General features: G+C 41.1%; 4 protein-coding genes across 7 annotated transcripts; 3 read left to right on the forward strand and 1 right to left on the reverse strand.

Annotated features, from left to right (window-relative positions):
* Nucleotides 1–10185, forward strand: rlim (ring finger protein, LIM domain interacting). Its single transcript, XM_037779708.1, has 4 exons — nucleotides 1–199; nucleotides 3340–3566; nucleotides 6029–6142; nucleotides 6233–10185. The coding sequence occupies exons 2-4, from the start codon at nucleotides 3398–3400 to the stop codon at nucleotides 8221–8223; spliced, it is 2274 nt and encodes a 757-aa protein (XP_037635636.1). The 5' UTR covers nucleotides 1–199; nucleotides 3340–3397; the 3' UTR covers nucleotides 8224–10185.
* On the forward strand, nucleotides 7949–13868 carry glod5 (glyoxalase domain containing 5). Of its 3 annotated transcripts, none has more exons than XM_037779710.1 (5): nucleotides 7949–8086; nucleotides 11218–11374; nucleotides 12142–12297; nucleotides 13187–13342; nucleotides 13457–13868. In XM_037779710.1, the coding sequence occupies exons 2-5, from the start codon at nucleotides 11318–11320 to the stop codon at nucleotides 13598–13600; spliced, it is 513 nt and encodes a 170-aa protein (XP_037635638.1). In that variant the 5' UTR covers nucleotides 7949–8086; nucleotides 11218–11317; the 3' UTR covers nucleotides 13601–13868. The 3 variants fall into 3 exon arrangements, with proteins under 3 accessions (XP_037635638.1, XP_037635639.1, XP_037635637.1); XM_037779711.1 differs by lacking the exon at nucleotides 7949–8086 and adding an exon at nucleotides 10859–10952; XM_037779709.1 differs by lacking the exon at nucleotides 7949–8086 and adding an exon at nucleotides 10928–11077.
* Nucleotides 13869–16125: 2257 nt separating this feature from the next.
* On the reverse strand, nucleotides 16126–20525 carry irg1l (immunoresponsive gene 1, like). Its single transcript, XM_037781209.1, has 6 exons — nucleotides 20338–20525; nucleotides 19866–19920; nucleotides 19532–19719; nucleotides 19076–19168; nucleotides 18112–18317; nucleotides 16126–17519 (listed from the first exon to the last, which is right to left on the reverse strand). The coding sequence occupies exons 1-6, from the start codon at nucleotides 20353–20355 to the stop codon at nucleotides 16592–16594; spliced, it is 1488 nt and encodes a 495-aa protein (XP_037637137.1). The 5' UTR covers nucleotides 20356–20525; the 3' UTR covers nucleotides 16126–16591.
* si:ch211-153b23.3 lies at nucleotides 19630–26616 on the forward strand. Of its 2 annotated transcripts, XM_037781208.1 has the most exons (13): nucleotides 19634–19770; nucleotides 20397–20658; nucleotides 20778–20816; nucleotides 21775–21960; nucleotides 22046–23560; nucleotides 23645–23737; nucleotides 23836–23940; nucleotides 24770–24879; nucleotides 24984–25181; nucleotides 25305–25467; nucleotides 25564–25729; nucleotides 25895–25989; nucleotides 26085–26616. In XM_037781208.1, exons 4-13 carry the CDS (start codon nucleotides 21804–21806, stop codon nucleotides 26168–26170), a joined length of 2688 nt encoding a protein of 895 aa, XP_037637136.1. In that variant the 5' UTR covers nucleotides 19634–19770; nucleotides 20397–20658; nucleotides 20778–20816; nucleotides 21775–21803; the 3' UTR covers nucleotides 26171–26616. The 2 variants fall into 2 exon arrangements, with proteins under 2 accessions (XP_037637135.1, XP_037637136.1); XM_037781207.1 differs by having other exon boundaries at nucleotides 19630–19763; nucleotides 20397–20816.
* The last annotated feature ends 898 nt before the right edge of the window (nucleotides 26617–27514 follow it).

Genomic DNA, 27514 nt, shown 5'->3' on the forward strand with positions numbered 1-27514 from the left:
CGTGTCTACCTTGGAGGTTAAGCTCGGGGTAGGAATCACCCACGTGTGTTCAGTTTCCGGAAGATCATTGTAGCTCCTAAAAGAAAGAAAATGGAAACCTGAAATCGCACTTTAGCTTTAAACACCCGAGCGTCTCTGAGAGAAGATTAAAAGAACACTTTGGAAGTACGATTACACTGCTACTCACATCATTGAACAGGTAAATACAACACTGAGTTAATGACAGACTGTTTATATTACCTTTTACTTTCATCAGCTAGCTCATGTTAGCTCGTTAGCTGTGAACGTCACTGGGTTGACGTCGAGTTAATGCTAACGTGTTTGTACACTTAAACATTAAACTACATAGTCCACATCACGCTTCATAACACGTGTTCTTCACAAGTAAGTCAAGGTGGTTAACTGAGTTATCATGAAGTAGTCTAAGCTAAGTTAGCATTAGCTAAGCTAACTAGCATTAGCTCAGTGGAAGCTCAACCGGGTTTGTTTGGTCATCGAGGAAACTTGACTACACACATTATACATCACAAACCCTACAGCACCAGTTGTTTGCTTCACGTACAACACAAAGATAGTCTTTCTTTGTATCTAACTGTGGTTGAAGCCGTGTTTAATGCCAGCTAAGCTAACGTGAGCTAAGTTAAGCTAGATGATGCCATTTTGTTTTTATCTTCGACTTTGACCACTGCTTTCTGCTCATGACTTACAAACACACTATACACGTTTCACACTTCATCTGCAGCTACTTAAACAGACACGTTTTCTGTTTTGTTCCTGAACAGTGCGTTGATGTTAGGATGAACTCATTTGCTCAGTCAGCTAGTGCTGTGTTTATGTGGTAACTTAGCATGTCATGTTTGCTTTGTATGTAAACCAATGCTAACATGAGCTACTTCTCATATGACTTAGAAATACACAAAGCTACTGGAGTGGATGTTTACAAATATGTTGCATTGTGTGTTTTGACCCGAGTTTTTTTCCTTGATTTACAATTTCCCAGGTTGATAGTAACACCAGAGACAGGTTTAGGTAATAATACACTGATTCATCATAGCTTCATAGCTAACAAGAGTGGAAATAAGACATTTCATGAGTCTTTTGGTGGTAAATCCCTGTTGCATATGACTTAGAAATACACATTTTTCCACGTTATTTGTAGCTACTTAAACAGCCACATGTTCTATATTGTTCGGCAACAGTACGTTGACATTTGTGTTTGTGTTTATATAGTAACTTAGCATGTCATGTTTGCTTTGTATGTCAGTGGATGTAAACCATCCTAGCATTAGCTATTGGGGTCGATGTTTCCAAATATGTTGCATTGTGTGTTTTGACTCCAGTTTTTTTTTCCTTGATTACAATTCCCCAGGTTGATAGTAATACCAGAGACAGTGTTAAGTAATAATACACTGATTCATCATAGCTTCACCATCTTATGAAGAAATTAATCACACATAGGAATGATAAATGTTCAGATTTGTAGTCACATTTTGTAGTCACTGAGTTAAGATGTGCATAATATAATATGCAATATAATATAATACCTTTTAATATATCTATACTTTATTGTAGTTCTAGTCTTTTGTAGATTTTCACTGTTTTAAAGGGACAGTGTGAACTGTCACCATAGCTAACAAGAGTGGAAATAAGACATTTCATGAGCCTTTTGGTGGTAAATCCCTGTTGCATATGACTTAGAAATACACATTTTTCCACGTTATTTGTAGCTACTTAAACAGCCACATGTTCTATATTGTTCGGCAACAGTACGTTGACATTTGCTCAGTTAGCTGAGTGTTTGTGTTTATATAGTAACTTAGCATGTCATGTTTGCTTTGTATGTCAATGGATGTAAACCATCCTAGCATTAGCTACTGGGGTCGATGTTTCCAAATATGTTGCATTGTGTGTTTTGACTCCAGTTTTTTTTCCTTGATTACAATTTCCCAGGTTGATAGTAATACCAGAGACAGTGTTAAGTAATAATACACTGATTCATCATAGCTTCACCATCTTATGAAGAAATTAATCACACATAGGAATGATAAATGTCCAGATTTGTAGTCACTGAGTTAAGATGTGCATAATATGATATGCAATATAATACCTTTTAATATATCTATACTTTATTGTAGTCCTTTGTAGATTTTCACTGTTTTAAAGGGACAGTGTGAACTGTCACCATAGCTAACAAGAGTGGAAATAAGACATTTCATGAGCCTTTTGGTGATAAATCCCTGTTGCATATGACTTAGAAATACACATTTTCCACATTATTTGTAGCTACTTAAACAGCCACATTTTCTATTTTGTTCGGGAACAGTACGTTGATGTTAGGATCAACTCATTTGCTCAGTTAGCTGAGTGTTGTGTTCATATAGTAACTTAGCATGTCAGTTAACCATGCTAACATTAGCTACTGGGGTCGATGTTTCCAAATATGTTGCATTGTGTTTTGACCCAAGTTTTTTCCTTGATTACAATTTCCCAGGTTGATAGTAACACCAGAGACAGTTTTAGGTAATAATACACTGATTCATCATAGCTTCACCATAGCTAACAAGAGTGGAAATAAGACATTTCATGAGCCTTTGGTGGTAAATCCCTGTTGCTTAATCCTATTCTAAATATCATTTTGAATTTATTGAAAGGATAGGATAGCCCCTTGAGATGTAGCATCTAATTTTCGAGGGGGTCCTATAGACACAAATACAAAAAAACATACAGACAAAACAGCATTACATAACAAACATACACTGTGCAAATACACATACAGACAGCTCGCTCACCATCTCCCACCCAGACCCCCATCAGCCCTCTGCAGTTATACAAGACCATATTTAAATCAGTTACATCAGCATAAAGAACAATTACAACAGTTTGTCTTCAGTTTATATGTAGCACAAATAAACTGAGGATCATAAGTACATGCAAATTAAAAACATGAACAGGTTGTTTTAAGATGAGAAAATAAAGATGTCCTGAAGCAACGGAAAGAGGTAATAGATCTCAGAAAAAGAGGAAGATTATTCCAGTCTGATGGAGCTTTGTATTGGAATGACCTGCGTCCAACTTCTTTGAAAATTCTTGGGACAAAGAAAAAGGGATGTTGCATATATGTCTGAGTGAATATGAAGATCTACATGGAACCAAAAACTGTTTCAAATAGGAAGGACAATTAAAATAAACACATTGAAAATAAACTGAATCCAGTGAAATTGCCTTCTAGATTTCAGCTGCAACCAATTTGTTTGATTCATTAATGGAAAATTCATACATGGAAAATATGAGTATTCTTATTAGAGTCAATAAACTATAGTTGTTTTTTTGTTGCTGCAGCAGCTGGATCTTGCTGAAGATTGGAGAGCATCCCTCAACCTCCCTCCCTTCTGAATCAATGGAAGGGTCTGACAGTTTAGAGCAGAGTGGCAGTGACCAGCCAGAGTCCCAGCGCAGAAGACAGCTGGACCGCCTGGACAGGGAGGAGGCCTTCTACCAGTTTGTCAACAATCTCAGTGATGAGGACTATCGTCTCATGAGAGACAACAATCTTTTGGGAACCCCAGGTAATAAACCTCTAGTCTAATTACACTAGTCTGTAGTCTTGTGAACGTAATATCTCTTACTGTGGAAATGTTGATATTTGTATAATACTAAGCAACAGAAAGATAGGGCTGGGTATCAGTACTCCTTAAATTCCAGGTATTCAGAGTGAATTAAAAGGATACCAGGTCAAGACACATCATACATTTTGCCTTTCAAAAACTTCCAGCAATGGATCTTACCAAGTATGTGTGTAATATAGGTAATTTTGAGTTAAGTTTTACTTTTTTGTTTTCGTCTTTATTTGTTACTTTTCATCCAACAATTAAATCCCCATTGTCCTTTTATGTGCTCTCCTGTTAATACCCTGTTGCTTACTCAAAATGGCAGCTGTGGCCAGAGGCATTATGTTTTCAGGTTGTCCGTCCGTCCCATTCTCGTGAACGTGCTATCTCAGGAACGTGTTGTGGGAATTTCTTCAAATTTTGCAAAAAAAACGTTCACCTGGACTCACGGATAAACTTTTGATGGTTAAAGGTCACGTCCGTCCAATTCTCATGAACGTGATATCTCAGGAACGCCTGGAGAGAATTGCATTAGATCTGGCACAAACATCCACTTGGACTTAAAGATAAAACTGATTTCAATTTGGTGTTCAAAGGCAGGTCAGGAATTTCACCAGCGACTGTCTAGCCTTGATGCCCTGCCTGCATTGTCTCAGCTGATTTTGCCATTTTTTTCCTCTACTTCTTTCCTGTCAATACGGATTTTAGACAACGGTGTTTTTTGTTGAGATTCTGAATTCTTATTGGGCAACGTCAAGTGAAAGACTGCGAACATAACCATTGGTGGGTTCGATTTTGAGCCTGGTACGAACCGTGCTATTTATGACTATACTTTGACACCGGTCGCAGCTGCGCTGTGTTCCGACTGCGACGCGTACGCTCGAGCTGATCGCGGCCAATCGAGACAATGCTTGTGATTCCACCAGACGTGCCGCAGCACGTTTCAGAAGTGGCTCTCCGCTCCACTAAAAATACGCACCTAATCTATTTATGACAGAGCCGTGGCGCGTTGCACAGAGTGCCTCCATTGCTGGTTGAGGGGAGGCCCCCCAAAACCTTCTCCTTCTACCCCCGCTTTTAAAATTTGTAGCTTCTTTGCACCAACTTCCATATTTGAAACATTGTCTACTGCCACGGCTACAACTTTGTGTTCTATCAGAATCTGCTTTATTGGCCAAGCAAGTGAGCACATACAAGGAACTTGATTTTTTTTTTTGTTTCATTCAATGAACTTACAAACTAATAGACGTACAGCAGAACAAGAACAATAAAGCTTAACAAAGTCAAATCAATTTTATTACTATATCACAAATCGAAAATATGCCTCGAGGGGCTTCACATTCTGTACAGCAAACAACATCCTCTATCCGTAGACACTCGACTCGCATGAGGAACAGCTCCCAGGCTTTGATTTTTGTCCTGCATCCTTCTCTCTGCAACGAGCTGCCAATCTGCCACAGCTCTTTGTAGAGAGGGTGAAGGGTTATCCAAGATAGCTTTGATTTTGTCTCTCGTCCTCCTCTCTGCCACTGCCTCCACACTGTCCAGTTCAAGCCTGATCACCTAGCTGGCCTTCCTTTAACAGCTTGTTGAGACTACTGACCTCCAAGCCTTGATGCCACCTCTCCAGCATACCACCATGAAGAACAGAGCACTGGCTGCTACAGACTGATAGAAGATCTGCAGGAGCACACACTGAAGAATCTGAGTCTCCTCAGGAAGAACAGTCTGCTCTGTCTCTTCCTGAAGGGAGCTTTAGTGTTGTGAGTCCAGTCCAATTTTTTTATTGATTTGGACCCCAAAGTACTTATATGAGTCCACCCTCTTCACTTCCTCTCCCTGGATCCACAACAAGCTCCTTGGTTTTACAGATATTGAGCTTCAGGTGATTGTCGTTTCACCAAGTGACGAAGTTCTCAACCGGTCCTCTGTGAAAATTAGTGTAAATATTCTTTTTACGGCTATGCATGCGAACAGACTGACACACAGAGCTGACCTTAAACAAGAAGGGTCTGTGTGTCGCAAACTGCGGTAAAAACCCCAATTAAGACGCATATTCCGAATGCACTACATACTTGTCCAAATAATGCTCCTAAAACCTGAATATTATCAGCATAACCCACATGTCTTAATCAGAAATGAAGCCTAATTCTGAATATCCAAATGGATCTGTTTACCCAGATCAAATGAATTATATATGAATTAAACTACTATCATACTATGAATTAAATCCGAAATTGTTTGTTCTTTGTTGTAGCGAGTTAATCTTTTAATTCCTCCCAGCAACTGCAATGTCTTTCTCCCAATTTACATTGGTGGCTAGACTAGAGAAGAGGAATTTTAATAACCTTCGTGAACTGAAAACAATTTTTTTTTCTTTTTTAATAACAGACTGTTTTGTTTTGTAATGTATCTTTCAGGAGAGGTGACAGAGGATGAGCTGTTTAGTAGACTTCAGCAAATCAAGGATGGTCCAGAACAGCAGAATAACAGCACTAGTGCTCCCAGTACAGAAGGTGGAGAAGATCCAGTTGGTATGTTTGCCTTTTTTGTTGTTGTTTTTGTTGACTCTGGGATTTACTGTCAAATTCAATATATGATTTGTCACTTGTTTTGATTTTCAGAACCACCAGAAAACTCTGAGGATCCTGCCAATGGTGATAGTCTCTTAGACTGGCTGAACACAGTGAGGCGCACAGGCAACACAACCAGAACTGGTCATCGTGGAAACCAGTCATGGCGAGCTGTAAGCCAAACCAACCCAAACAGTGGCGATTTTCGCTTCAGTCTGGAAATCAGTGTGAATCGCAACCTGGCTGAACAGCAGGCAGCTGCTGAAGGGGAGCAGGAATCTCCAGAGGAGTCTCCAGAGGAGTCCCCAGAGGAGACTCTAGAGGGTCAAGAAGTGGTTGCAAATGCAGAACCACTGGTGGCAAATGCAGAACCACTGGTGGCAACCGCAGAACCACTGGTGGCAACCGCAGAACCACTGGTGGCAAATGCAGAACCACTGGTGGCAACCGCAGAACCACTGGTGGCAAATTCCGAACCACTGGTGGCAAATGCCGAACCACCGGTTGCAGATCCTGAACCACAGGTGACAAATGCCGAACCACCGGTGGCAAATGCCGAACCACCGGTGTCAAATGCCGAACCACCGGTGTCAAATGCCGAACCACAGGTGCCCAATGCCGAACCACAGGTGCCCAATGTTGAACCACAGGTGCCCATGGAGACGGAAGTGGTGGAAGAACCAGTTGTAGAGGAATTGGCTGTCATAGTGGAGCCAGAACCAGAGCCTGAACTAGAAGAAGTTGTTTCACAAGATATTTTAGGAGAACCTCCCAGCTCACCTGCTGCCCTGCTGGTACAACCCCCACTTTCTCCATCTCCACGCAGAGGACAAAGAAGAGCTCGGAGCCGCAGTCCAGAACTACGCAGGACTAGGGCCCGCACTGCCAGGAGCCGCTCCCCTCTCAACCTGGATCAGCTGGATGGTCTCCCTAATCCCCGTCATGCTCACAGCTCTCAAGGCCTCAACTCTGCCACCAATGCTCCCCCTGTGCCTCAAGTGGAGGGCAGTTCTCGGACACGACAACATGTTCTTTCTAGGCAAAGCACTGCTGACAGTGATGTTCAGCCATCTAGGGCTGGTGCAGAAACGGCCCCAGAGGCCCAAAATGTGGGATCTCAGGAAGGAGAAGCTGCTGGGGGAGAAGGTGGCGCAGCAGGGCGCCGTCCCCCTACTATTATGCTTGATCTCCAGGTGCGTCGTGTGCGTCCAGGCGAATATCGCCAAAGAGACAGCATTGCTAGCCGTACCCGCTCACGCTCCCAGAACTCAAACAACACATTTCTTTATGAGAGTGAGCGTGGTGGATTTCGTAGGACTTTCTCACGCTCTGAGCGTGCTGGTGTGAGGACCTATGTCAGCACTATTCGCATCCCTATCCGAAGAATCTCTGATGCAGGTTTGGGAGAAGCAACCTCAATGGCTCTCCAATCTATGATTAGGCAGATTATGACTGGTTTTGGTGAACTCGGCTACCTCATGGATTCAGACTCTGATTCTTCAGATTCAAATCGTGGAGCCAGCACACCTGCGGATCTGGCTGAAGCCCTCAACAACCCAGATGCTGCTCCTCCTGCTGCTGCTGCTGCTCCTGTCGCTGATGTTGATGAACCACCGGTGGCTACAGGAGTCAGAGCAAGGACTGCTGAGACTGATATTGATGAGGGCCTTGCCGCTGCTCCACCCGCCTCTGGGGGCAGGGCTCGACCTAGACCACCTATCAGCCTAGAGGAGCCCAGCTCGCTGCCCTTCCTGCGGCTTGCCCACTTCTTCCTCCTAAATGATGATGACGAGGACCAGCCCCAAGGGCTGACCAAAGAGCAGATTGACAACCTCTCAATGCGCAACTTTGGTGAGAGTGATGCCTTGAAGACTTGCAGTGTCTGCATAACAGAATATGCAGAAGGTAATAAGCTACGTAAGCTGCCCTGCTCTCATGAGTACCATGTGCACTGCATTGATCGCTGGCTATCCGAAAACTCCACTTGCCCAATCTGCCGCAGGGCTGTCTTGGTATCGGCCAACCGAGAGAGTGTGGTGTAGCTTATAAAAGACTGCAGGCCCTTAGTCTCAACCTAAGTAATCTAATACCCCAAGTCCATAAGAGGCTTTGAGGAAATGTGTCTCCACTGTTGAAATGTATTTCCTTCATACCATTTGTGAGTTTGATCATAATGCAGTCACAGGTTTGATTTGGGGTGCTCCATACAGTGACATTGGGACATATTCCGTCTCTAGTAAGACACTTATTATTGCAGTCCAAAGTTAGGCACAAGCAATGCATGCTGTTTGAATCAACCTGTAGTGACCAAGCAGTTTGTTGCATTGCGTCTAGCCATGCAAACAAGCAGACCGGCATCTCTTAAAGAATCCCCTGGTTATAAATGCTGCACACCTGCAGGTAGTTCAGGCCCATCTGCTCTTTTGTATTAACTCCTAAATGGCGCCTTACACACCGGAAGTTGGGTATTGGTACAGTTCTTAGTTACACCAGTTCAAAGTATTAGCTGTAAATAAGCTTGTAAAAATAATTTTGAATCATACTTTGTATTAGTGAATTGGTTTTGAATTGTAAATTATCTCATGAAGATTAGGGTCGTGTTGGCCGCTATTACTCTATATCAGAGCATCCCTAAATTTAAACAAATAAGTGGCATCAGTGTACACAGCAGAATTATTTAGAGTTTATGTCCAAAGGATGTAGGACATTAATTGGCTTGCCATTGACAGTGACTTTTACTCTCCCTTTTTGTTCACCTGAAAGAAACAAACTACTGTTTTGGAGTGGCATATACCATGAAAACTCTGTGTGATGAATTGTTTAAAAAATAGAATGTTGTACAGACATAAGGGAAAGATGAATCCAACTAGGCTACTTAAGCAAAGTATAAGTTTATTTTGGAATCATATAGCATCTTTATTTTCTTGATCATTATAAATGATTGAGTAGTATTCATACCGGAAATTAGGGATGTCTCAATATTGGTAGTAGATATTGGGTTGATTTCAAGTTGTTGGCATGTGAATTTTCCCACCTCAAAAATACTCTAACAGGCATGACATGTCAAAAAATTTAATATACTTGCTTTTTTCCCCCCAAATGTAAAAGGATGTTCACTTTTTAATGTACAACAATGATTTCACACTCATTTGCCCTGTCATCCATTAGCTACTGGTCTGATTCTTAATTTTTCCACTAACATACTGGATTGTCTTTAATTATGACCGATGAATTAAGTTATCAAAGACTATATTGGCATAGATTGGAATGACCAGAAATTGACAAACAGTGAAATGTCAAGTCAAGCCAGATCTCTTTACCTGGAGGTCCACCTCAGTGTACAAGTGACAATTTAAGTTATTAATCCAAAGGTTCGAGTGTCAGACAGTTACCAGTTCACATCATTGTCCTTCTGACTTAGCGAGGCTCCAGTAGGAAGTCAAGAGGCTCACCCACTGTGCCCTCCTTCTGCCCCATGAGCAGATGCTCCATATCAGTGTGCAATACATGCTAAAGTGAAAGTAGGGAAATACAAACCATGATATAAATGTATGCTATTGTTAAAAACTGTTGTTAATGGCAAAAATCTTAAATGAAGACTTATTACCTTTTTTAAAATGTGTTGAAGTTATTTTATTTTATTTAGAAGTTATGTAGGTTTTAATAGCACTGTTGATGAACAGGAACACTGACTAAAGTAAGAAAAGGGCATCACTATTAATGCCATCCTGTCATGTTTCTTGTTCCACTGTTTGATGTCTTTGCCACAATTATTACTTCCCCTTTGTGGGACATAAAAGTTTGAACGCAAGACGTTGTCATTGTTGAATACCATAAACATGTAAATGAAATGTATGTTCCCTCTTTGGCCATTCTTTAGTTTTGGCCTTGTTCTGTGTCACCCAGTGCAGTATGTTAACTGGGTGTTAAAATGAAACTAACCGCTGAATTAAACAAGTTGTTATGCTACAAAATGCATTGCAGGTATGCATTCTGTACACTCACTGTGCTGTTGGGTAATTTTATTCTGCAGTCAGGTGCACACATTATTAGATATTATTACTATTACCATATACACTCACCGGCCACTTTATTAGGTACACCTTGCTAGTACCGGGTGGTCTTCTGCTGCTGTAGCCCATCTGCTTTAAGGTTCTACATGTTGTGCGTTCAGAGATGGTATTCTGCATACCTTGGTTGTAACGAGTGGTTATTTGAGTTACTGTTGCCTTTCTATCATCTCGAACCACTCTGCCCATTCTCCTCTGACCTCTGACATCAACAAGGCATTTCCGTCCACACAACTGCCGCTCACTGGATATTTTCTCTTTTCGGACCATTCTCTGTAAACCCTAGAGATGGTTGTGCGTGAAAATTAGAGTTGATCAGCAGTTTTTGAAATACTCAGACCAGCCCGTCTGGCACCAACAACCATGCCACGTTCAAAGTCACTTAAATCCCCTTTCTTCCCCATTCTGATGCTCGGTTTGAACTTCAGCAAGTCGTCTTCACCACGTCTAGATGCCTAAATGCATTGAGTTGCTGCCATGTGATTGGCTGATTAGCTATTTGTGTTAGCAAGCAATTGAACAGGTGTGCCTAATAAAGTGGCCGGTGAGTGTATATTAAACATTCTAGAAATACTTTTATTTCAATGTTTGTTTTGATCTGACATTTCCCCTTACCACTTGGGCTTTTTTAAAATGTAATTTATCACATGCTCCTTGAATATTGACCCTTATGACTTCGAATAATGGTGTGAAAGAGGATGGTTGGTGTTCCCATTGTGCTCCATATATATCACATTATACTAAATATGTGTAATAATTTATTATGATGCATTTGGCCACTTGTGCTTGGGAGAAGAAGTGTTACTACTACTACCACCCCCTGCTGGTAGGATTTGTGAAAAATCCCCATTTAATTCCCAACTTGCAGATAAAAAAGAGAATATGTTGCATGTTCATGAGTGATCTTTGCTAGAGACAGACAAAAGTAGACGACACTTTTAGTTTAGGAAAGGTGTCATTGTTTAGTCGTCCCTCGGTGCTGTGAACAGTGTTGTGTTGCAGCTAGTCCACAGTCCACTGAGGCGGAACAACAAGGAAGTACCTGTGTCATCAGACTACTGCGAGGATGGCGCTTCGGACAGTCGGGAGAAGTCTGTTGTACTTTCAGAGGAACAGTTTCAAGGTAAATGATTTGTATATCTGTTAGTTTAGCTAGCTAACCTCTAACGTTACTCTCCCTAAACACTTACTGCGTCTTATACTTTGTACGGACTGAAGTAATTGTAGCTAAATGTAGGCTAGTACATTTACAGTCGAGGACGTTTATGTTTATGGTGTTAGCCATAGCATCAGCTAAGTCGTTGCTAGGCTACATCATGCTTTTGCCGTTGCTAGGCTACATCATCTTTTTGCTAATCGGTATAACTACAGGAGAATTCCATCCACAGCTGTAATGATTCCACCTCTCAGATGCTCACAGGATGCTGTAGCTGCTTTTCACCACGCAGCGGCGCTGTTGATGCATTTAATTACATTACTTTATGTTCATGTCAACATTAAGTTGTTTTTTTTATCCCTAGACTTTATTCTAGGGCTCCAAAATGACCTAAAAATCAAGAGCTGGTATCATTAAATATTTTTAAATCTAAATTGAAGGCTTTAGAAGCAGACTCTATGGCATGCCAATGTTTTTAGCCCCCTTGTTGTACAGCTGACTCCCAGAAAAGTTCCTTTTTTGTCCCCCCATTTGTCTTTAGATAGTTATTTTAATGCAAATTTGAGTGCTTTTAGTGTTTGTGAATTGTATTTGATCTCTATTTGAGTCTGCAACTTTGTGTTCTTGCTGCTGACCGTCTTGGCCAGGTCTCCCTTGGAAAAGAGGTTCTTAATCTCAATGGGACTAACCTGGTTAAATAATAAAAATAAAAAAAGTTGTCTTATTTCTTGTAGGCTGTCTCCATCCAAACACCTGGATTCGTCAGATTCAAAAGAACCTGTCCAGTTGAAGTGAGCCGTCTGGATCATCTGGTTCTGACCGTGAAAAGTGTGCCAGACACCATCAACTTTTATACCTCAGTCCTTGGCATGGAGGTCATCACTTTCAAGGTATGCAAGGTGCTGCACAGTAAATGCATTTTTATGGGGCCTGGTAGGTACCTCTTGTTTTTGTCAATATTTTTATTCTTCCTATGAAATCTGCCTTCCCATGCATGAAAATAAACCAAAATTTGCACATTATGTCCAGTCCTAAAACTTGTTAAACCTATCTCTTCCCACATGTTTTGCTCAATTGACACCAAATTTGCTACGATGCATCTTCAGACTGGGTAACAGTAATGAACACAGCTACTGCAAAGTCACACTAAATAAAGCTTTAATGCTCATGAAAACAAATGACAACATTTTGGTAGATGTAGGATGGTAAATTTCTGAATTTTATCTCAAAAACTACTTTTTAAAAAAAAAATTCTATCATGTGAACCATTGAAGTTGATGGAAATCAAGCATTTTAAATCAGTTTGTCACATCAATATTTTTTAAAATAAATTACTTGTGTTGTCTAGATGAAGTATGCAAATTCTCAGAATATTTGTCCTGAAAACTGAATTTTTGACACTAGTTTGAAATCTGCCTGTACATGCAACCCTGGAGATTACCTCCGTCATATTATTAATTCATAGTGTGAAGTGGTAGTTCCCCCCCGGGCAGTAAGCTCACCAAGATAGTGACTTGCCCGTGGTGTCTGAGGTTGTGAGTTCGAGACCCAGAACGAACATACTAATGCCTTAAAGGTTTAATGATGATTTATACATATTTCAGGAAAAGTGAAATACTCTTAAATACTTTTGCTTTTGGTTTGAGAGCACATCCACTAGATGGCAGGCTTTGACTGTTTTTCAGCTGATAGCAGCCCTCTCCACTCAGTCATTTATGAGGGACCTTGAGCTTTCACACACTTCTCAACACCCACACATGCCATCTCTGCATTTTCAAGGGAAACCGTAAGGCCCTGGGTTTTGGGCAGCAGAAGTTTAACCTTCACCAGCTGGGACAGGAGTTTGAGCCCAAAGCCGAGCATCCAACCTCAGGCTCTGCAGATCTGTGCCTCATCACCAAAACCTCCCTGGCTACAGTAGCTGCACATCTGAAGGTCGTTCACCCGTTTCTTTTAAAACCACTTCATCTTTGCGTGTCACATTTCCTTACCATTTTGGGATTAAGATGCCACTGAAATGCTCAGTGTCAGTTTCTGTTGTCTCTGCAGGATTGTGGGGTTGAGATCGAGGAGGGTCCAGTGGAACGGAGCGGAGCTGTGGGGCCCATCACCTCTCTTTACTTCAGAGATCCAGACCACAATCTCATTGAAGTGTCAAACTATAATGAGTCAACATTAGAGGGATCTTCTTGAGACTTCTTTTGCCTTGTTTGTGAATGCACCCAACTCTGTCTGCTCGGCCCAATTTGTACAGTTGGAGTTTTTTCAGCTATGAAGTTTTGGACCAACATTACTGTAATTCAACAACACATGCACTATTTTCAGACTTGATAACATCAGTTGGCTGTGCAGAGGCTCTGTTCCTGTGTAGTTCTCCTGACCAGTGGTTGCTATTTTAAGTATGCACAGAAAAGGCTGTTTTGGCACTCTTAATTTGGAATAAAAAGTGAAAAATACAACACCTGATGTACTTACTTTGTGAAGAGAAACTGAACACTTATAAGGACAATTGCTTTTTCAGCAGAAACTAAAAGGTTCTTCCATGTACCCAATGCTCTGTTATTTCTGCTTTTCTTTAAATATCTCTTCATCATATCATATTAGACTTTGCCATTAACTTTTCATATTGTTTTTAATGTGGTTTCTTAAGCCATTTATTGTTGCAGACAGTATTTCATGAACAAAAAGGGTACAGAGGTAACGCTGCCATCCTCACATGAGAAGAGGGAGAAAGAGTGAGAAGCAGGACCTCAATCTCAACTGTCCATTATACAGAAATTACAGACCGCAGAACACCGTGATTGACCAATCAGAATCGAGTATTCAACACAGCCTCATACTACATCTCATATCCCATGCCATCAAAATGTATAGTATTATACTATATTATGTTAATATGTTCTAATTTCTGCATCATATTCTATAGTATATTTATATTGCATCTCAATATTAATACAGGCAAACACTAATTTCCATTATTTAGTCATATCATCAGTCTGGTGTACACTGTTAACCTAGACTAGCTGACTGCTGCTGATAATCACTACAGTCACTTTAACCAGACCATATGTTCTTCTATAGTTTTTTCCATTTTTTATTCTATTCTTATTTTAGTTTAGTTTTTTTATAGCTCTAATTATTAATTATTTCACTTTCTCCATTTGTCTGTACTATTGCTGTCTTTGTGCTACTGTAACTGAATTTCAATCTTATTTTATTCAAGCGGACTACAAAAATATCTCCCGTTGCCAAGTCGTATCTAAGGTTTGTCATATTTACTGGAGAAGTGAATGATGTTTCCATTGCATTAGAACCTTATGAGATGGTAATGATTGTTCTAGGTATTAGCAGACCCCCAGGTGTTACCAGGGAAAAAAAGAGTTATAGCTTGTGAAAAACTTTAGATTTTGATTGCAAAACGCATGAAGATATAAATTAATGGTCTTAAGGTTTTTTTCTTTGGCAAATGACCATGGTGTAAGTGGGATAATGCTCTGCGAGGTTACCACAATCAGATGTTAATGGACTTTGTAGAGGCAACCCCTCCCTGTCGTCCATTAATTCCTGATAATGGACACCTCGTCTGGCTTTATCCCTTAAATTACTCTAACCTCTTTTACCCTGCTGATCCTAATTGTGGGTCCATCATTTCAAAATGTTACAGAACTTTTAAGTTTTATAGCTCCCTGGCATTTCCCAAACATAATGAATATATCAGGTTGAATTACGAAGAAAATTGTGTTAAATAACACACAAAACGTTGGGTGGGCCTCTCTCTGTACGATGAGACCAAAGTTAATAAATTACAACTGTAAATGACTTAGTTTCTTTCCAAGATTGTCAAACAGTGCATGCTATTCTGCTGTATTCTGAACCTTTGTAGGGCTGCTTTAAGACTGTTCTTCTATTCACTTTGATAATAAACTTAATGTGGCCTTTTTCTTTAGTACTTGGTTGACCCTTATTAAGACTTTGCAAATCATTTCTTTGTGGATTCATCCAACACACACACAGGCCTGCCCAGACAGGGCTAAGAAATGTTGGTTTCCCTGTGTCCCATGCTGGACATGAGGTGGGCAGGTGCATGGAACAGAGCTTACATGTCTCCAAGACCATTTCCTCCTGTGTAGACTTATTACTGGAATGAGGAAAACAGCCCTCTTTTCCCAGCACTGCTCCACATTTGAAAAGACGCCTGCTCGTTTTTGTTTGCGCTCCAAATGTATCTTGAAAAAGAAAAGCACCTTTATGGGAGTTTTGTATGCATAGCAGTTACTTGTTGACCTTTCTTACTCTGAAAATGTCCTGCTTGTTTCAATTGAAGGACAAAGGAAGGTTTATCGTGAAAAGACGACTGCGGACGTCCACTTGGTTTTAAATGATTTACTGGAAGAGATTAAGCTTTGACATAGTAATGTGCTCTACTTTGTGACCTCATCTGTCATTAATGTTCTCTATAGAATCTTTTCTTTTAGGGAAATACAGTTTGTTGAATTTTCTCTGACAACTTACTATCTTGCTTTCATTTTCAATGTGTGTTTAAATAAGATAAGATAAGATGAACCTTTATTAATCCCCGGGGGGGAATTCAGGACATACTGTAACTGTGGTGTGTTAATAACAGGAAGAAATATGAATATTTTTTTTAGGCAAAGGGAACACATTCAAATTTTCTCACACAGTTTTCTTCTGTTAAAAATGTAATTTCTCAGACAGTGTTTTTTTTTGTAATTTTATTAAACACACAAACAGAAATGCAACATTTGTGTAATGAAATGTTGGAATGTCAAAGAAGAAATTCTGTTGTATTGACATGTTTCCAAGCTTTTGCATATTATTCTAAATTAACATTTAACAATCCATTTTTTTTGGGCACAAAACAGTTTAAAGTACAGAAATATGCAACACTTCATACATGTGTAATGTTGATATCTGATAGTATAAATACATAATAAACCTAATAAATACATACATAAATCTTCCTTCATTTTCCTTTTGCAATGTAACTAGATCACATTTTACAACTTAAGTGTAATAGGTATATAAACAAGTAATATTCTTAAGCATTGATTTGTACAAATGTGTCATTTTAAATACATTTTATTGTAAATATTTAGTAAAAATGTCTTTTAATGCATTTATGTACAATCATTTCTGTTCTGCTATCATTGTGTCTGTGAGTGTTCATTGCAGCTGCGAGAGAAGGGCCGTGCAGTCCCCAAGTCTGTCCAGCTCCTCCACCACATCAATCAGCCTCTCTACCTTCTCAAAGGGAAGCACCACCCCTGCGTTGTTCCTGAACTTCTTCCTCAGGCTCTCATTGGTCAGCGGGTTGCGCCAGTGACCATAGAAGGTGTCACAGCGTCCCTTCAGAATGTCACCCCCGACGAGTGTCACCTGCACTTCGCCATACATGCTGTTGAAATTAGCTGGGTTGTCTTGGGGATGCTCTACGTGAACACGGCTCAGCAGAGCGAGCAGGTCTGGGCGCCTCAAGGCAGCGGGTGTGAAGGACTGCACAGTCACCTCCCCATCCAAGAGAGCGCTGCAAGCATTGAATTGGAAGGAGTGGCGTGCCTCGTGCTCAGAGTCAGCGAAAGGCCTGTCGATGTACTTTGATTTGGGGACTCTGAGAAGGATGTCTTGGACTTGAGATGGGGAGACGGTGCCAGGGCCAAACCCCACAAGAAGCTTATGGACTGAGGCTGCAGCATCTGCCACCCAGTGCATCCCCAGATGGGCGGGGAAGCGCTTGAAGCCCATGTCCTGCTCCTCTAGCAGGAACATATGGCCGTCGTCATCGGGTGATTCTAAAGGCTGCGGCACGTAGTCTTCATAAAAAGCATTGAAGCCAGCCACACCGGCGACAGCATCCAGGACCAGGGGACTTGCCTCTAGGCCTCTGGAGGCCAGCAGAGCAGCCTCCAGCCCCAAACGTGACGCATTACCGATGTGGAGGGGCTTAGACTGAGTGGCAGCATTAGCCATTGGGGCTCCAGATAGAGAAGAAGCTATAGCCAAGGCATGACTGCACCGGGAGGGGTCCAAAGACAACAGGCGAGCACAGGCGGCTGCACTTCCCATGGTCCCCACCACACTGGGAGGGTGAAACCTGGTGAAGAGAAAGACAGAAAGAGACTTTGGTCTGGTGTTTTGGAACTATTTACTCGTCGGAAGCATTTTAAATGGGTGCTCTCCATCATTATGGTTAGAGCTTCTGTGTGCAGAGACAGCTTATTTCAGGGGTGTTAAAGGAAATAGGTTTTTAGTCATTTTAGTATTTGATAAACAAGCAAATAATGTGGTGAGTCATTTGACTTGGTGTAAACACTTGCCAAATGGAGTCCTGTGTGATATTCTCCTCCACATGGCTAATTGTGCTAACACTACCCACAGAGCCTCTGCTGTCCTTGAGATGAACATAATAACACGCCTTTCACAGCTCATTGACACCAGTAAGAGGCTGCACATGACACTGCACAGGCCTCCTTGTAAACCACACAGCAGAGTCAAATATGGATCTCTTTAGACTCCTGTGAATACGTTGTGGTACAAATCAAAACTCCTCAACACAAATCTGGCTTTATATCTATTAAATCATCACTGTAATGACCCAGTAAAGAATAAAACCTACTTCAATGATGCTATTAGATCATAAATTACAGTATCTATGTCCAATTTGACTCACGCTCTGAGGCGCTCACCTCTTGGGGATGTTGCAGGCCTCATTAGAGAACCTCATCAATCTGCCCTGGATCTCAATGCCGACGTTGAACGCCAGCAGGAAATCCAGGCCACTAGGTTTGCTGTTAGCAGGCATCATGTCAGTGAGTGCTAACACAGCAGGAAGGACCGCTCCGGAGGGATGAGTGGCAGGGTGCCACGTATCATCAAAGTCCATGGAGTGAGTCTGCAGCAAACAACCAAATCATTATGAATAATAGTACATAGATTTACTGAAATGAAATAATGCAGTAGCTCTTTGTGAACACTGTGTTTAAATGATGCAATTCATCTCCTTTCTCGGTTAACGCTCACTGTGGCCAAAAAAATAATCCCTTTGCCACTTTAGGCAAATGCATATTGCGGAAATGAGCTTAACATCCCGAAGGCTTTTTATGAATGGAGGCCAAGCAATATTTGCAGACAGTGCGTTCCAATACCCAAACTACCATACTATTTAGTATGCCAGAAAAATATTTAGTATGTCTCAATACATAGTATGCCAAATGCAGTACGCCAAAAATACCATTAATACCATCGCATTTTGCAGTATGCAAGCCAGCATGCTTTTCTGGCTATTCTGACCTACAATCCTCTGCACAGCAGATATATGAGCAAGAAGGTCAGAGTTCAAGGCGCAATGTTATGACCAAGTAGTATGTCCCAATTGCATACATACTGCATGCAACAGTACGTACTTTTTAGGGGCAGCTGCACTATGTACTAAAAGTAATGTGATTTGGTAGCTATAATGTTGGAAATTTCCAGAGAATGGTAATGTGGGGTAAATTCAACATTTTCATCAACCCCTCTTACGGTTGGCTGCCCACACGGTACCATAGCTGAGAATAAAATAGCTGTAGTTTGGTTGTGGTTATGGGTTAAGTGCATCTGAGGTGCACTGGGGACAATGGTGACCCATCTGTTCCAACTATTTATACTCACAGCCACTCCATTGACGAAAGCTGCCAGTGTCGGGGACAGCCTGGTGCCCCTGCGTCCGTACACAGAGCTGATGTCATCGGGAGCATACATGAGCTGAAGGGGAAAAGACGGAGACAGGTAAACACAGGGAGTTGTCTCAAGGACATTTTTAATACACCAGTTTACAGTCACAAATTGTGTCATCACATGTATAAAGTGAACTTTAAAAGTCTCTGGCATATCACTCTTCAGTTGAAAAGGTCACCAGACATTAAAAAAACCCTGCCTGTTCCAAGATGAAATTCAGTATAATAATAACCTGGGATTTTTTTTTAACTCATCTTGTCTGTCCACACACAGCTGTTGCACTGACTTACGACTACTGTTTGCATAAGGTCAAGCAATTGCTTTCATCTGCCTTATTGCCTCATATCAGATAGGACCTTATGGTATTTTTTTCTTTCCTCTCCGCCTCACCTGGCAGTGCTGCAGGGCCAGCTCAAACACGTCTGTTGTGCTGCCAATCAGACCGACTCCAATGCTGTCCAGCACCATCCTTTTGCTGCGGTGGAGCACCACGGAGGACAAGTGCCGGGGCTTTACTTCATTGATGAACTTCCCATAGCTGGCTGTGACTGTGTCTTCAGGGGCTGGGAGCTTCGAGACTACAAGAAGGGAAAGACCAAGGAATGTAGCGAGCACAAATAAGGTCAGGAGTAAGTAAAGGAGAACTGTTTAGTTTGTTTGTCTACAAGTAAAACTGTTTGTAATGACTGAACCAGAGAAACAAAGAGGATGTAGTTAAGTTTACCTTCCACCACAGACGTATGCAGTCCTCTGGCAGCCCACACTGGTCTAATGGTTTTCTGCAGGACAAAGAGTATCTTAACTTACACCTGTAAATCACTTTATTGTATTACTATAAAATGTTTTTTTCAGATCTCCTTTTAGTGGATATTGACAATTTGGCATCACTATAATGAATATTACTGAGTCTGTGTGCCTCTTTTGAAAGAGCTATTGTGCTGGTGTAACAGGTGTGGTACAGTATGTGTAATTTGCTCAACATTTAACAAAAGCTCTGTTAAATTCCCCCCAGCAAAAAAACACCTGCACAGTTCACGCTATATTGTGATTTTTGTACTAAATCCTACACTGGACTGGATGAAGTTAAACAGTTTTAAGCATACCCAGCAATCTATTTGTCTTACTCAAGCCTGAACAAAATTATATAGATCCCTATTAATCAGAAATAGGCCTGTAAAATATCTTTAAATCTTTACCTTTAATGTGGAGATCATGGCTTCAGTCAGTTGTTGTTCTTCTTTTTTCTTTCTCTTAGATGCAGTAAGTTTGCAGCCAACAGGTTGTTGCAAGGATGCTGATGCTTTTCAGATTGACAGGGTGCCTGCCTTATATAGTCCAGGACTCACAATGGCTACTGATACTGAGCTGGAAGGAACAGGGAAGGACCGGCATATCCATACCAAAGATTAAACGGAGAAAGTTCCATGATGATCGTCACATCATCATCATCATCATCATCATCATCTTCATTTCTCAGAAGAAGAGGAGGAGGAAGGGCTGGTGCTTTATTGTTCAAGGTGAAAAACAGTGATGTCACCTCTCAGGTGGCTGATGACTGATTGTGTGGGGGAATTTTCATGAACTCCACCTACATGCAGGGAGGCCTTATTTATGACAGACTTTCATCCCTGCCTAGAACAACTCAGCAGTTCATCTCTCTGAGCGTCTTCAACAGGTAAGACTTTATTTTCTAGTACAAACACTTTATTACATGTAACCTTTAAAATGCTACATAATAAACTGATGGTGATGATTGATTTTCACATGAGCTAAATATCTGCAGTTAGTTGAAATGTGCTCAATGGCAGAACAAAGTTCTTATTGAGATATTTAAAAAATTAACAAAGAATACCAAAATTACAACTCTGAAAATATATAACAGTACCTGTCTTTTGGGTAAATATCAGTAAATATCAGTCTGTTAGTTTAGCATAAAATGCTTACTTATGCTGATACCGGTTGCTTTCCAGTCATTAGAGTAGGAAAGTTGAATACAGCTACTCTTCTGTGTCTCTTGTTACATTGGATCAGCACCGTAATGACAGACAGGGCAGGGCCAGAGACTCTCAGGTTTCTGTAAGTGTTTAGGGAGACAAGACAGAAAAGAGTGTAGAACTTCAATTTGACTTAACTGAGTTTCTAGGACTTAACAGTTTATCCTCTGGGCTTTACAGTATATTTATGCTACTTAAAGATACATATTATGCATATTTTCAGGAGCATACTTGTATTTTGGGTTTCTACTAGAACATGTTCAAATGCTTTAATATTCAAAAAACGCTTTATTTTCCTCAATCCGGCTGTGCTTCAGCACCTCTTTTCACCCTCTGTCTGAAACACTCTGTTTGAGCTCCTGCCACCCCGAAAAGCCCAGTCTGCTCTTCTTGGTCAAGCCGGCCCACTCAGTGATTGGTCAACAGAACCAAACTCTTTGGACTCCTTGGATGCTGCATTGCATCTATATTTTAGCAACATAGTGATACTATTCCACTTTGGCGAATAAATAGTTTCAGTCAATCAACCAAGAATAAGACAGTATTCTCAATTTGTATTTCTGCATTTGGTATTGCACAACATACTTACTTAATGGAAAAAATGTACATACATTCATGTCATTTGTTTCATTATTTCAGTGGAACTGCAGCTTAACAACAAAGATACGATGGCAACATCAGATGGATTTCCAGCCAGTTTCTATGGTGAACCAGGAGTGTTAGGCATGTTATCCAATGGGATCAGTGCATTCCTCGTACTTCTACAGAACTTCAATACAGCACACACTGGCAATGCACCAGTCGGGGTGGAGAACATACTTGCAGGTAAAACTTTAAAAATGATATAATAAAAAGTAATATACAGTAAAATTGTCTTGTCGTAGTTTAAATTCCATGTTTTTTTTAACAGGTGTTCATCTCATCCTGATTGGTGGTATATGCCAACTGGTGGCCGGACTGCTTTCTTTCAGAAAATATGATCACCTGAGTGGCACTGCCTTCATTGGGTATGCTGCTCTTTGGGGCAGTTATGGTGCCACCCGAATCTACTTTGGTGCCTTGGCTGAAACTCCTACAACAGCATTTATGCCACATCAGGTGATGAACAATTTGTCCCTGTCCTCTAACATGATAAGCAACATGTCTCTGAATGCCAGCACAGAGATCCCAGTTTCCCATTTGTTCCTGTCCATAAAAGAGTCAGCCATCGCTGGTCTGGTCCCCTATATCCTTCTGTCCTTTGTCTTAGCCTTCTGCTCTGCCACGGTCAACTACATCATGCCGTTTGTTTTTGGGGCCATTACAGCCACCTTAGTTTTTGAAGCAGTGGGTCTGGTAGCGAGCTCCTGGGCCCTTGTGGTCTCTGGGGTTCTCGAGTTGCTCATTCTGATTTTTGCCATCTACGGTTCAGCTGCTCTGCTTGTCAAAGGTCTGACTCAACGTCTAGTCCTCAAAGGCTTCGGCACCCCCCTCTTTAATGTTCTCCTGCTAGGGACCACTAACTCAGCAAGCGCCCAGAGCATTGGCCAAGAGAAGAAGAAAAACACAAAATACGCAGAGCCCATGGCCTTGGGTTTCTTCTGTGACACTGTTGCCCCCTTCATCTTTGCTTTCTACAGCTTTGGGTACATGAAGTCCTTTAGCGTAGGAGCTGCATGGGTCTCAATCATCACAGCTGCCCAGCTGTTCTCCAGCTACTACGCCCATCTACGCCAAGACTGCTACCACACCACTAAGTTTGGTCTTCATGCCACATATTGGCTGATCAAGGCTTGGGAGGAGTTTGTGGTATCTGCTCTGGTTGTGGAGGACAGTAAAGTGGTCTCAGGGAGGGACACAATGGTGGGAGATTGGTTCTTTGTGGTGGCAGGCTTGGTGCTCTGCGTGGGAAGCCTGAACACTGATGTCCTGGAGCTGATCCACAACATGCTGTTTGTCCTGCTCACACTCTCAACAATCCCCCAGATTCCTCTCCAGGGATACTACATCTTCTTTGGTATAGCTTGCTCCCTGTTCACCGCAGCCTCCCTGTATGGTACTTTCTCACGTCTTATCAACACCATAGCAGAGAAGTCTCTAATCCCTGTAGGACCACAGCCCATCTCCTCTGACCAATTGAAGAAGGTGTTAAGGTGCTGCAGGGCTGAGCAGGGAGACCAGGAGGCGCTGGCCCAAACTGACCAGGCTTCAGACGCCCTGTTCTACCTTTCAAATGGGGTTGCAGCTCTCTCTGCTCTCCATGCAAGGTCATCCAGTACGAATCCTGCCTTCCTTCATCTGACTGTCCCTTGGGTCCTCATCTCTGGAGCCATCATCCAGACCTATGTCAGCCGGCTGCAAGTCACAGGAGGTGGCCGTTTTGGGTCAGTCATCCCATCCATCTATGTAGCAGTATGGGCAACCTGGACCTGGTTTAGATTTGCAGGTATATCAGTACAAACACATGTTTAAATAGAGACTTTTGTGACTGAATTACACAAAATTCTGATCCCTTGTTTTTCTTTTCTAGGTAACCTGCTTCAGTTTTCCACAGAGGCAGCCTACGGTTTTACAGCAGGAGCCATCGCTCTCCTGGTTATTAATGCTTTCCTTATGCTGATTGGTAAGGCCTACAAGATTATTTGCTTTATAGAATTGAAATAAATGTAATTAATTTGTTTGTTTTTAAGCTTGTTTTCATTCTTCCATTGTCTATGTCAGCTGCCTATAGGAACCTGGTTTTGCTGTTTCTAACAGCAGTCATGGAGGTTGTTCTGGTCTGTTTCTTGCTTTCGACTCTGCAGCGACTGCCATATGAACTAGAAAGTAAGTATGCCCAAAGCCTATTTCTGGATATTTGTTTGAGGTTTTTAAATTTAGAAATCAAAACCATATCTGTATAAAAGAATTAGGGCTGTCAATTGATTAAAATATTTAAGCGCAAATTAATCACACATTTTCAATCTGCTCAAAATGTACCTTAAAGGGAGATCTGTCAAGTATTTAATACTCTTATCAACATGGGAGTGGGCAAATATGCTTGCTTTATGCAAATGTATGTATATATTTATTATTGGAAATCAAATAACAACACAAAACAATGACAAATATTGTCCAGAAACCCTCACAGGTACTGCATTTAGCATAAAAATATGCTCAAATCCTAACATGGTCACAACAACAGCTGTCAGTTGTGTCAGTGTGCTGACTTGATTATGACTTGCCCAAAACTGCATGTGATTATCATAAAGTGGGCATGTCTGTAAAGGGGAGACTCGTGGGTATCCATAGAACCCATTTTCATTCACATATCTTGAGGTCAGAGATCAAGGGACCCCTTTGAAAATTGCCATTCCAGTTTTTCCTCGCCAAAATTGTGTGCAGGTTTGGAGTGTTATTTAGCCTCCTTCCCAATAAGCTAGTATGACATGGTTGGTACCACTGAATCTTTTAGTTTCATATGATACAAGTATCTTTACTTTAGCCTTAAAACTGAACCCGCTACAACCTGAAAAATTGCAAGTTGAGTTAATGCGTTAAAGAAATTAGTGGAGTTAAAACGAATTTGCATGAACACATTATTAACGTGTTAACTTTGACAGCCCTAGTAAAAAAATATTGTTATTGAAACATTGTGACACCATTTTCTTTACAGTTGCCATGCTTGCACTACTTTCAACAATTTGTATATATGGAGCTCTGGCGTCACTGGTGAACTGCATCTTCTCACAAAGACTGCTGCCTATGGGCCCTCCCTTAATAAAGGTAACCAATTAATCACTCCTTTTGCATTACTCTGCTAACTCTACAATGGTCTGTCATATTCTTTCCTTTTCGTTTTATGAAAATGTCCCTTCCTCTGTGACCAGTCTCAGGAGGAAGTGAAGCAGGAGTCTGCTCCAGAGTTCCCCTGTCTTGTGACTTATTCACGACTCACCAGTGGTCTCCTGAAGATCGCTGGCCTTCTCGAGGAAGGAGTGGTGTGTGGGATTCCCACAGACACTGTGTATGCCCTGGCTGCCTCCTGTAAAAATCCTCAAGCTATAGAGAACATCTACAATATTAAAGTAAGAATGAAAAACATGCTGGTATCATTTTGAAGTGTAATATGACACAGATAATTAAATCCAATATCAACATTTTGCCTTTGATGTGAAACTCCTCAACCTGTCATCTGTGACCTCGTCCAGGACAGACCAGCAGAGAAGCCCATCTGCATTTGCATCTCTAATGTGGAGCAGCTGGTAGCAGCCAAGCCTCCCTTCAGCCCTCTGCTCTGGGAGTTTATGAGGAATGTGTATCCAGGAGGCATCAGCTGCATCGTCAGCAAAGGAGACTGGCTGTTCAAACTAGGTAAACTGCTCCGTTACTGGATTCAGTTAACATCTGTTTCATCTTATTAATATCAATCATCAGTATTCACCTCACCTTTTAATTCATCTTGTGTAGGAGTGGGACCAGCTTATGACCGTGTTGGCACAAAGGACAGCATCATGATCCGCGTCCCGGACCACACGGTGACTGGCCACCTATGTGACATCACCGGACCCCTTGCTATTACGTCAGCCAATCCCAGCGGAGAGCCAGACAGCACCCACCACACCATGGTCATCAAGTAAGTGTCTCTTCACAGAACTTGAATGTCCTTTTACAGCAGATTAATCTCAGTGTGTCTTGTGTAGCAGAGTGATAAATGTGTCATTATAGTATATTGCTAATGGATAGGAACTACATGCGCATTCACTCACACACACTCTCCTACCATCTTTTTTTGCCACAGTCGACTGGGACACAAGATCCAAGGGGTTCTGTGCGATGGGGACTCAAATGAAGTTGTTGCTTCCACCGTGGTCAACTGCCTAAAGATTGACGAAGGTAAAATGCAGAAATATTCCCTTTACGTTCTCCCTTTTTTTGTGTGTGTTTTCACAGGCACTTTCTAACTCAAGCCTATCTCACTCTTTCCACAGGAACCATCACCATTGTGAGGGAGGGCTGTGTCCCTGCAGTAAAAGTCCGACAGATCTTTGACAGAGTGAAAAGCTCTATGGTGTGATTGTCTCGTACCTAATTTCTCTCCTTCAGAGAGCCACAAGATTGACTTCTTCAGCTCCCCATTTCCATTCAACAAGCTCAGTTACACTTTATGAGCAATGTGTGAAAGACTTGGTGAAAGTGTGTGTATTGCCGGTTGTGTATGTGTTTTTAACTGTGGATGTCTTGGCAATGAAAATAACCATTTGTAGCTCACAATGTCTTGATGTACACTTAAGATTCTCAGCAAAGAATGTTTGAAGATAAATGTTTAATATTTCTATAAAATATATATTTATACATTTAAATTATACTGTATGTGGATATTCATTTTGCACTTCTGTTAATAATAAGGCTGGAGTAGAACATTTTCCTATATTTAAGCTCACTGTGCGAAAATGAATTTGACTGATGTTGTGTAATGTCTGTGTCCCAATATAATAATAAAAATAATAATGTCACCAATAATATAACTGTCAACTGATTCATTTTTTAAAACGTTTTTTTTAAAATAGCATGTCTGCCTGTATTTAATAGCTGACAATTGAGAGGTGACATGAAACAAGTGGAGGAAGAAAGGGGGAAATGAGATGCAACACAGGTCCCCAGCTGGAACTGAACAAGGGACGTAGTGAGCAGTGAAAACATACTCGGGAGAATTCACAAAGAATGAAATGCAGCCGCTGATGGCTCCATACATTGTGCATCACTTACAACCACTATCTGCCCCGTCTCAAGGTCCAATTCACAAAACAATACCTGACTCAGGATGAAGATATGTTAAGAAAAATGGGAGGATGGTTTTATTCTGAAAGAATAAATGAAAACAAACAGTGATTTGGCTTCAGCTTTACTCTTGGTCTAACTGTCAACTCATCTGGTTTATATTAACTTACATTACATTAGATTAGCCTTTATTGTCTCCCTTACGAGAAATTTGGTCATGTCTATAATGCATCATAAGCACATTCATAAGACATTATGATGCATTTATAAGGCTTTATAAAATTATTTGTGTTTATAATCATGTATGACAATTTATAACAAGATTTATAAAGTGTTATAAGTAATGGACATAATGGACAATGCATTTTAACTTCAGCGTTTATAATGCTTTATACTTCCATGTCAAAGTGACAACAGTGTTTGCCAGAGGAATCTGATTCCTTGGTTACACAGCACGTTAGAACTATCATAACTTTCGCCAGTTATAAAGATGCAAAGAGAACTGCTCTGATAACGTATCATAACAAATGAAAATTTCTAAAATGTCTAAGTTTCTGTAATGGAATAACGTTGTATAAACAACAATAACACACTATAGTGTGGTGTTGTGAGCTTTAAGGAAAAACTTTTTTCGACATAC

Source organism: Sebastes umbrosus, chromosome 9, assembly GCF_015220745.1.
Source record: "Sebastes umbrosus isolate fSebUmb1 chromosome 9, fSebUmb1.pri, whole genome shotgun sequence".
In the NCBI taxonomy this organism is placed as follows: domain Eukaryota; kingdom Metazoa; phylum Chordata; class Actinopteri; order Perciformes; family Sebastidae; genus Sebastes; species Sebastes umbrosus.

Bases quoted from the DNA above. Each gene is read 5' to 3' on its own strand.
- rlim (XM_037779708.1), top strand. From the start codon at position 3,398: ATGGAAGGGTCTGACAGTTTAGAGCAGAGTGGCAGTGACCAGCCAGAG. The intron at 3,567-6,028 runs GTAATAAACCTC...TGTATCTTTCAG, and splicing joins CAATCTTTTGGGAACCCCAG to GAGAGGTGACAGAGGATGAG. The intron at 6,143-6,232 runs GTATGTTTGCCT...TTTGATTTTCAG, and splicing joins AGGTGGAGAAGATCCAGTTG to AACCACCAGAAAACTCTGAG.
- glod5 (XM_037779710.1), top strand. From the start codon at position 11,318: ATGGCGCTTCGGACAGTCGGGAGAAGTCTGTTGTACTTTCAGAGGAAC. The intron at 11,375-12,141 runs GTAAATGATTTG...TATTTCTTGTAG, and splicing joins TTCAGAGGAACAGTTTCAAG to GCTGTCTCCATCCAAACACC. The intron at 13,343-13,456 runs GTCGTTCACCCG...TTGTCTCTGCAG, and splicing joins CAGTAGCTGCACATCTGAAG to GATTGTGGGGTTGAGATCGA.
- irg1l (XM_037781209.1), bottom strand. The intron at 19,169-19,531 runs GTGAGGCGGAGA...TTTCCCCTTCAG, and splicing joins TGGCCCTGCAGCACTGCCAG to CTCATGTATGCTCCCGATGA. The intron at 18,318-19,075 runs GTGAGTATAAAT...TGTTTGCTGCAG, and splicing joins CTTTCGTCAATGGAGTGGCT to ACTCACTCCATGGACTTTGA.
- si:ch211-153b23.3 (XM_037781207.1), top strand. From the start codon at position 21,804: ATGGCAACATCAGATGGATTTCCAGCCAGTTTCTATGGTGAACCAGGA. The intron at 25,182-25,304 runs GTAAGAATGAAA...GACCTCGTCCAG, and splicing joins AGAACATCTACAATATTAAA to GACAGACCAGCAGAGAAGCC. The intron at 25,990-26,084 runs GTAAAATGCAGA...CTCTTTCCACAG, and splicing joins CTGCCTAAAGATTGACGAAG to GAACCATCACCATTGTGAGG.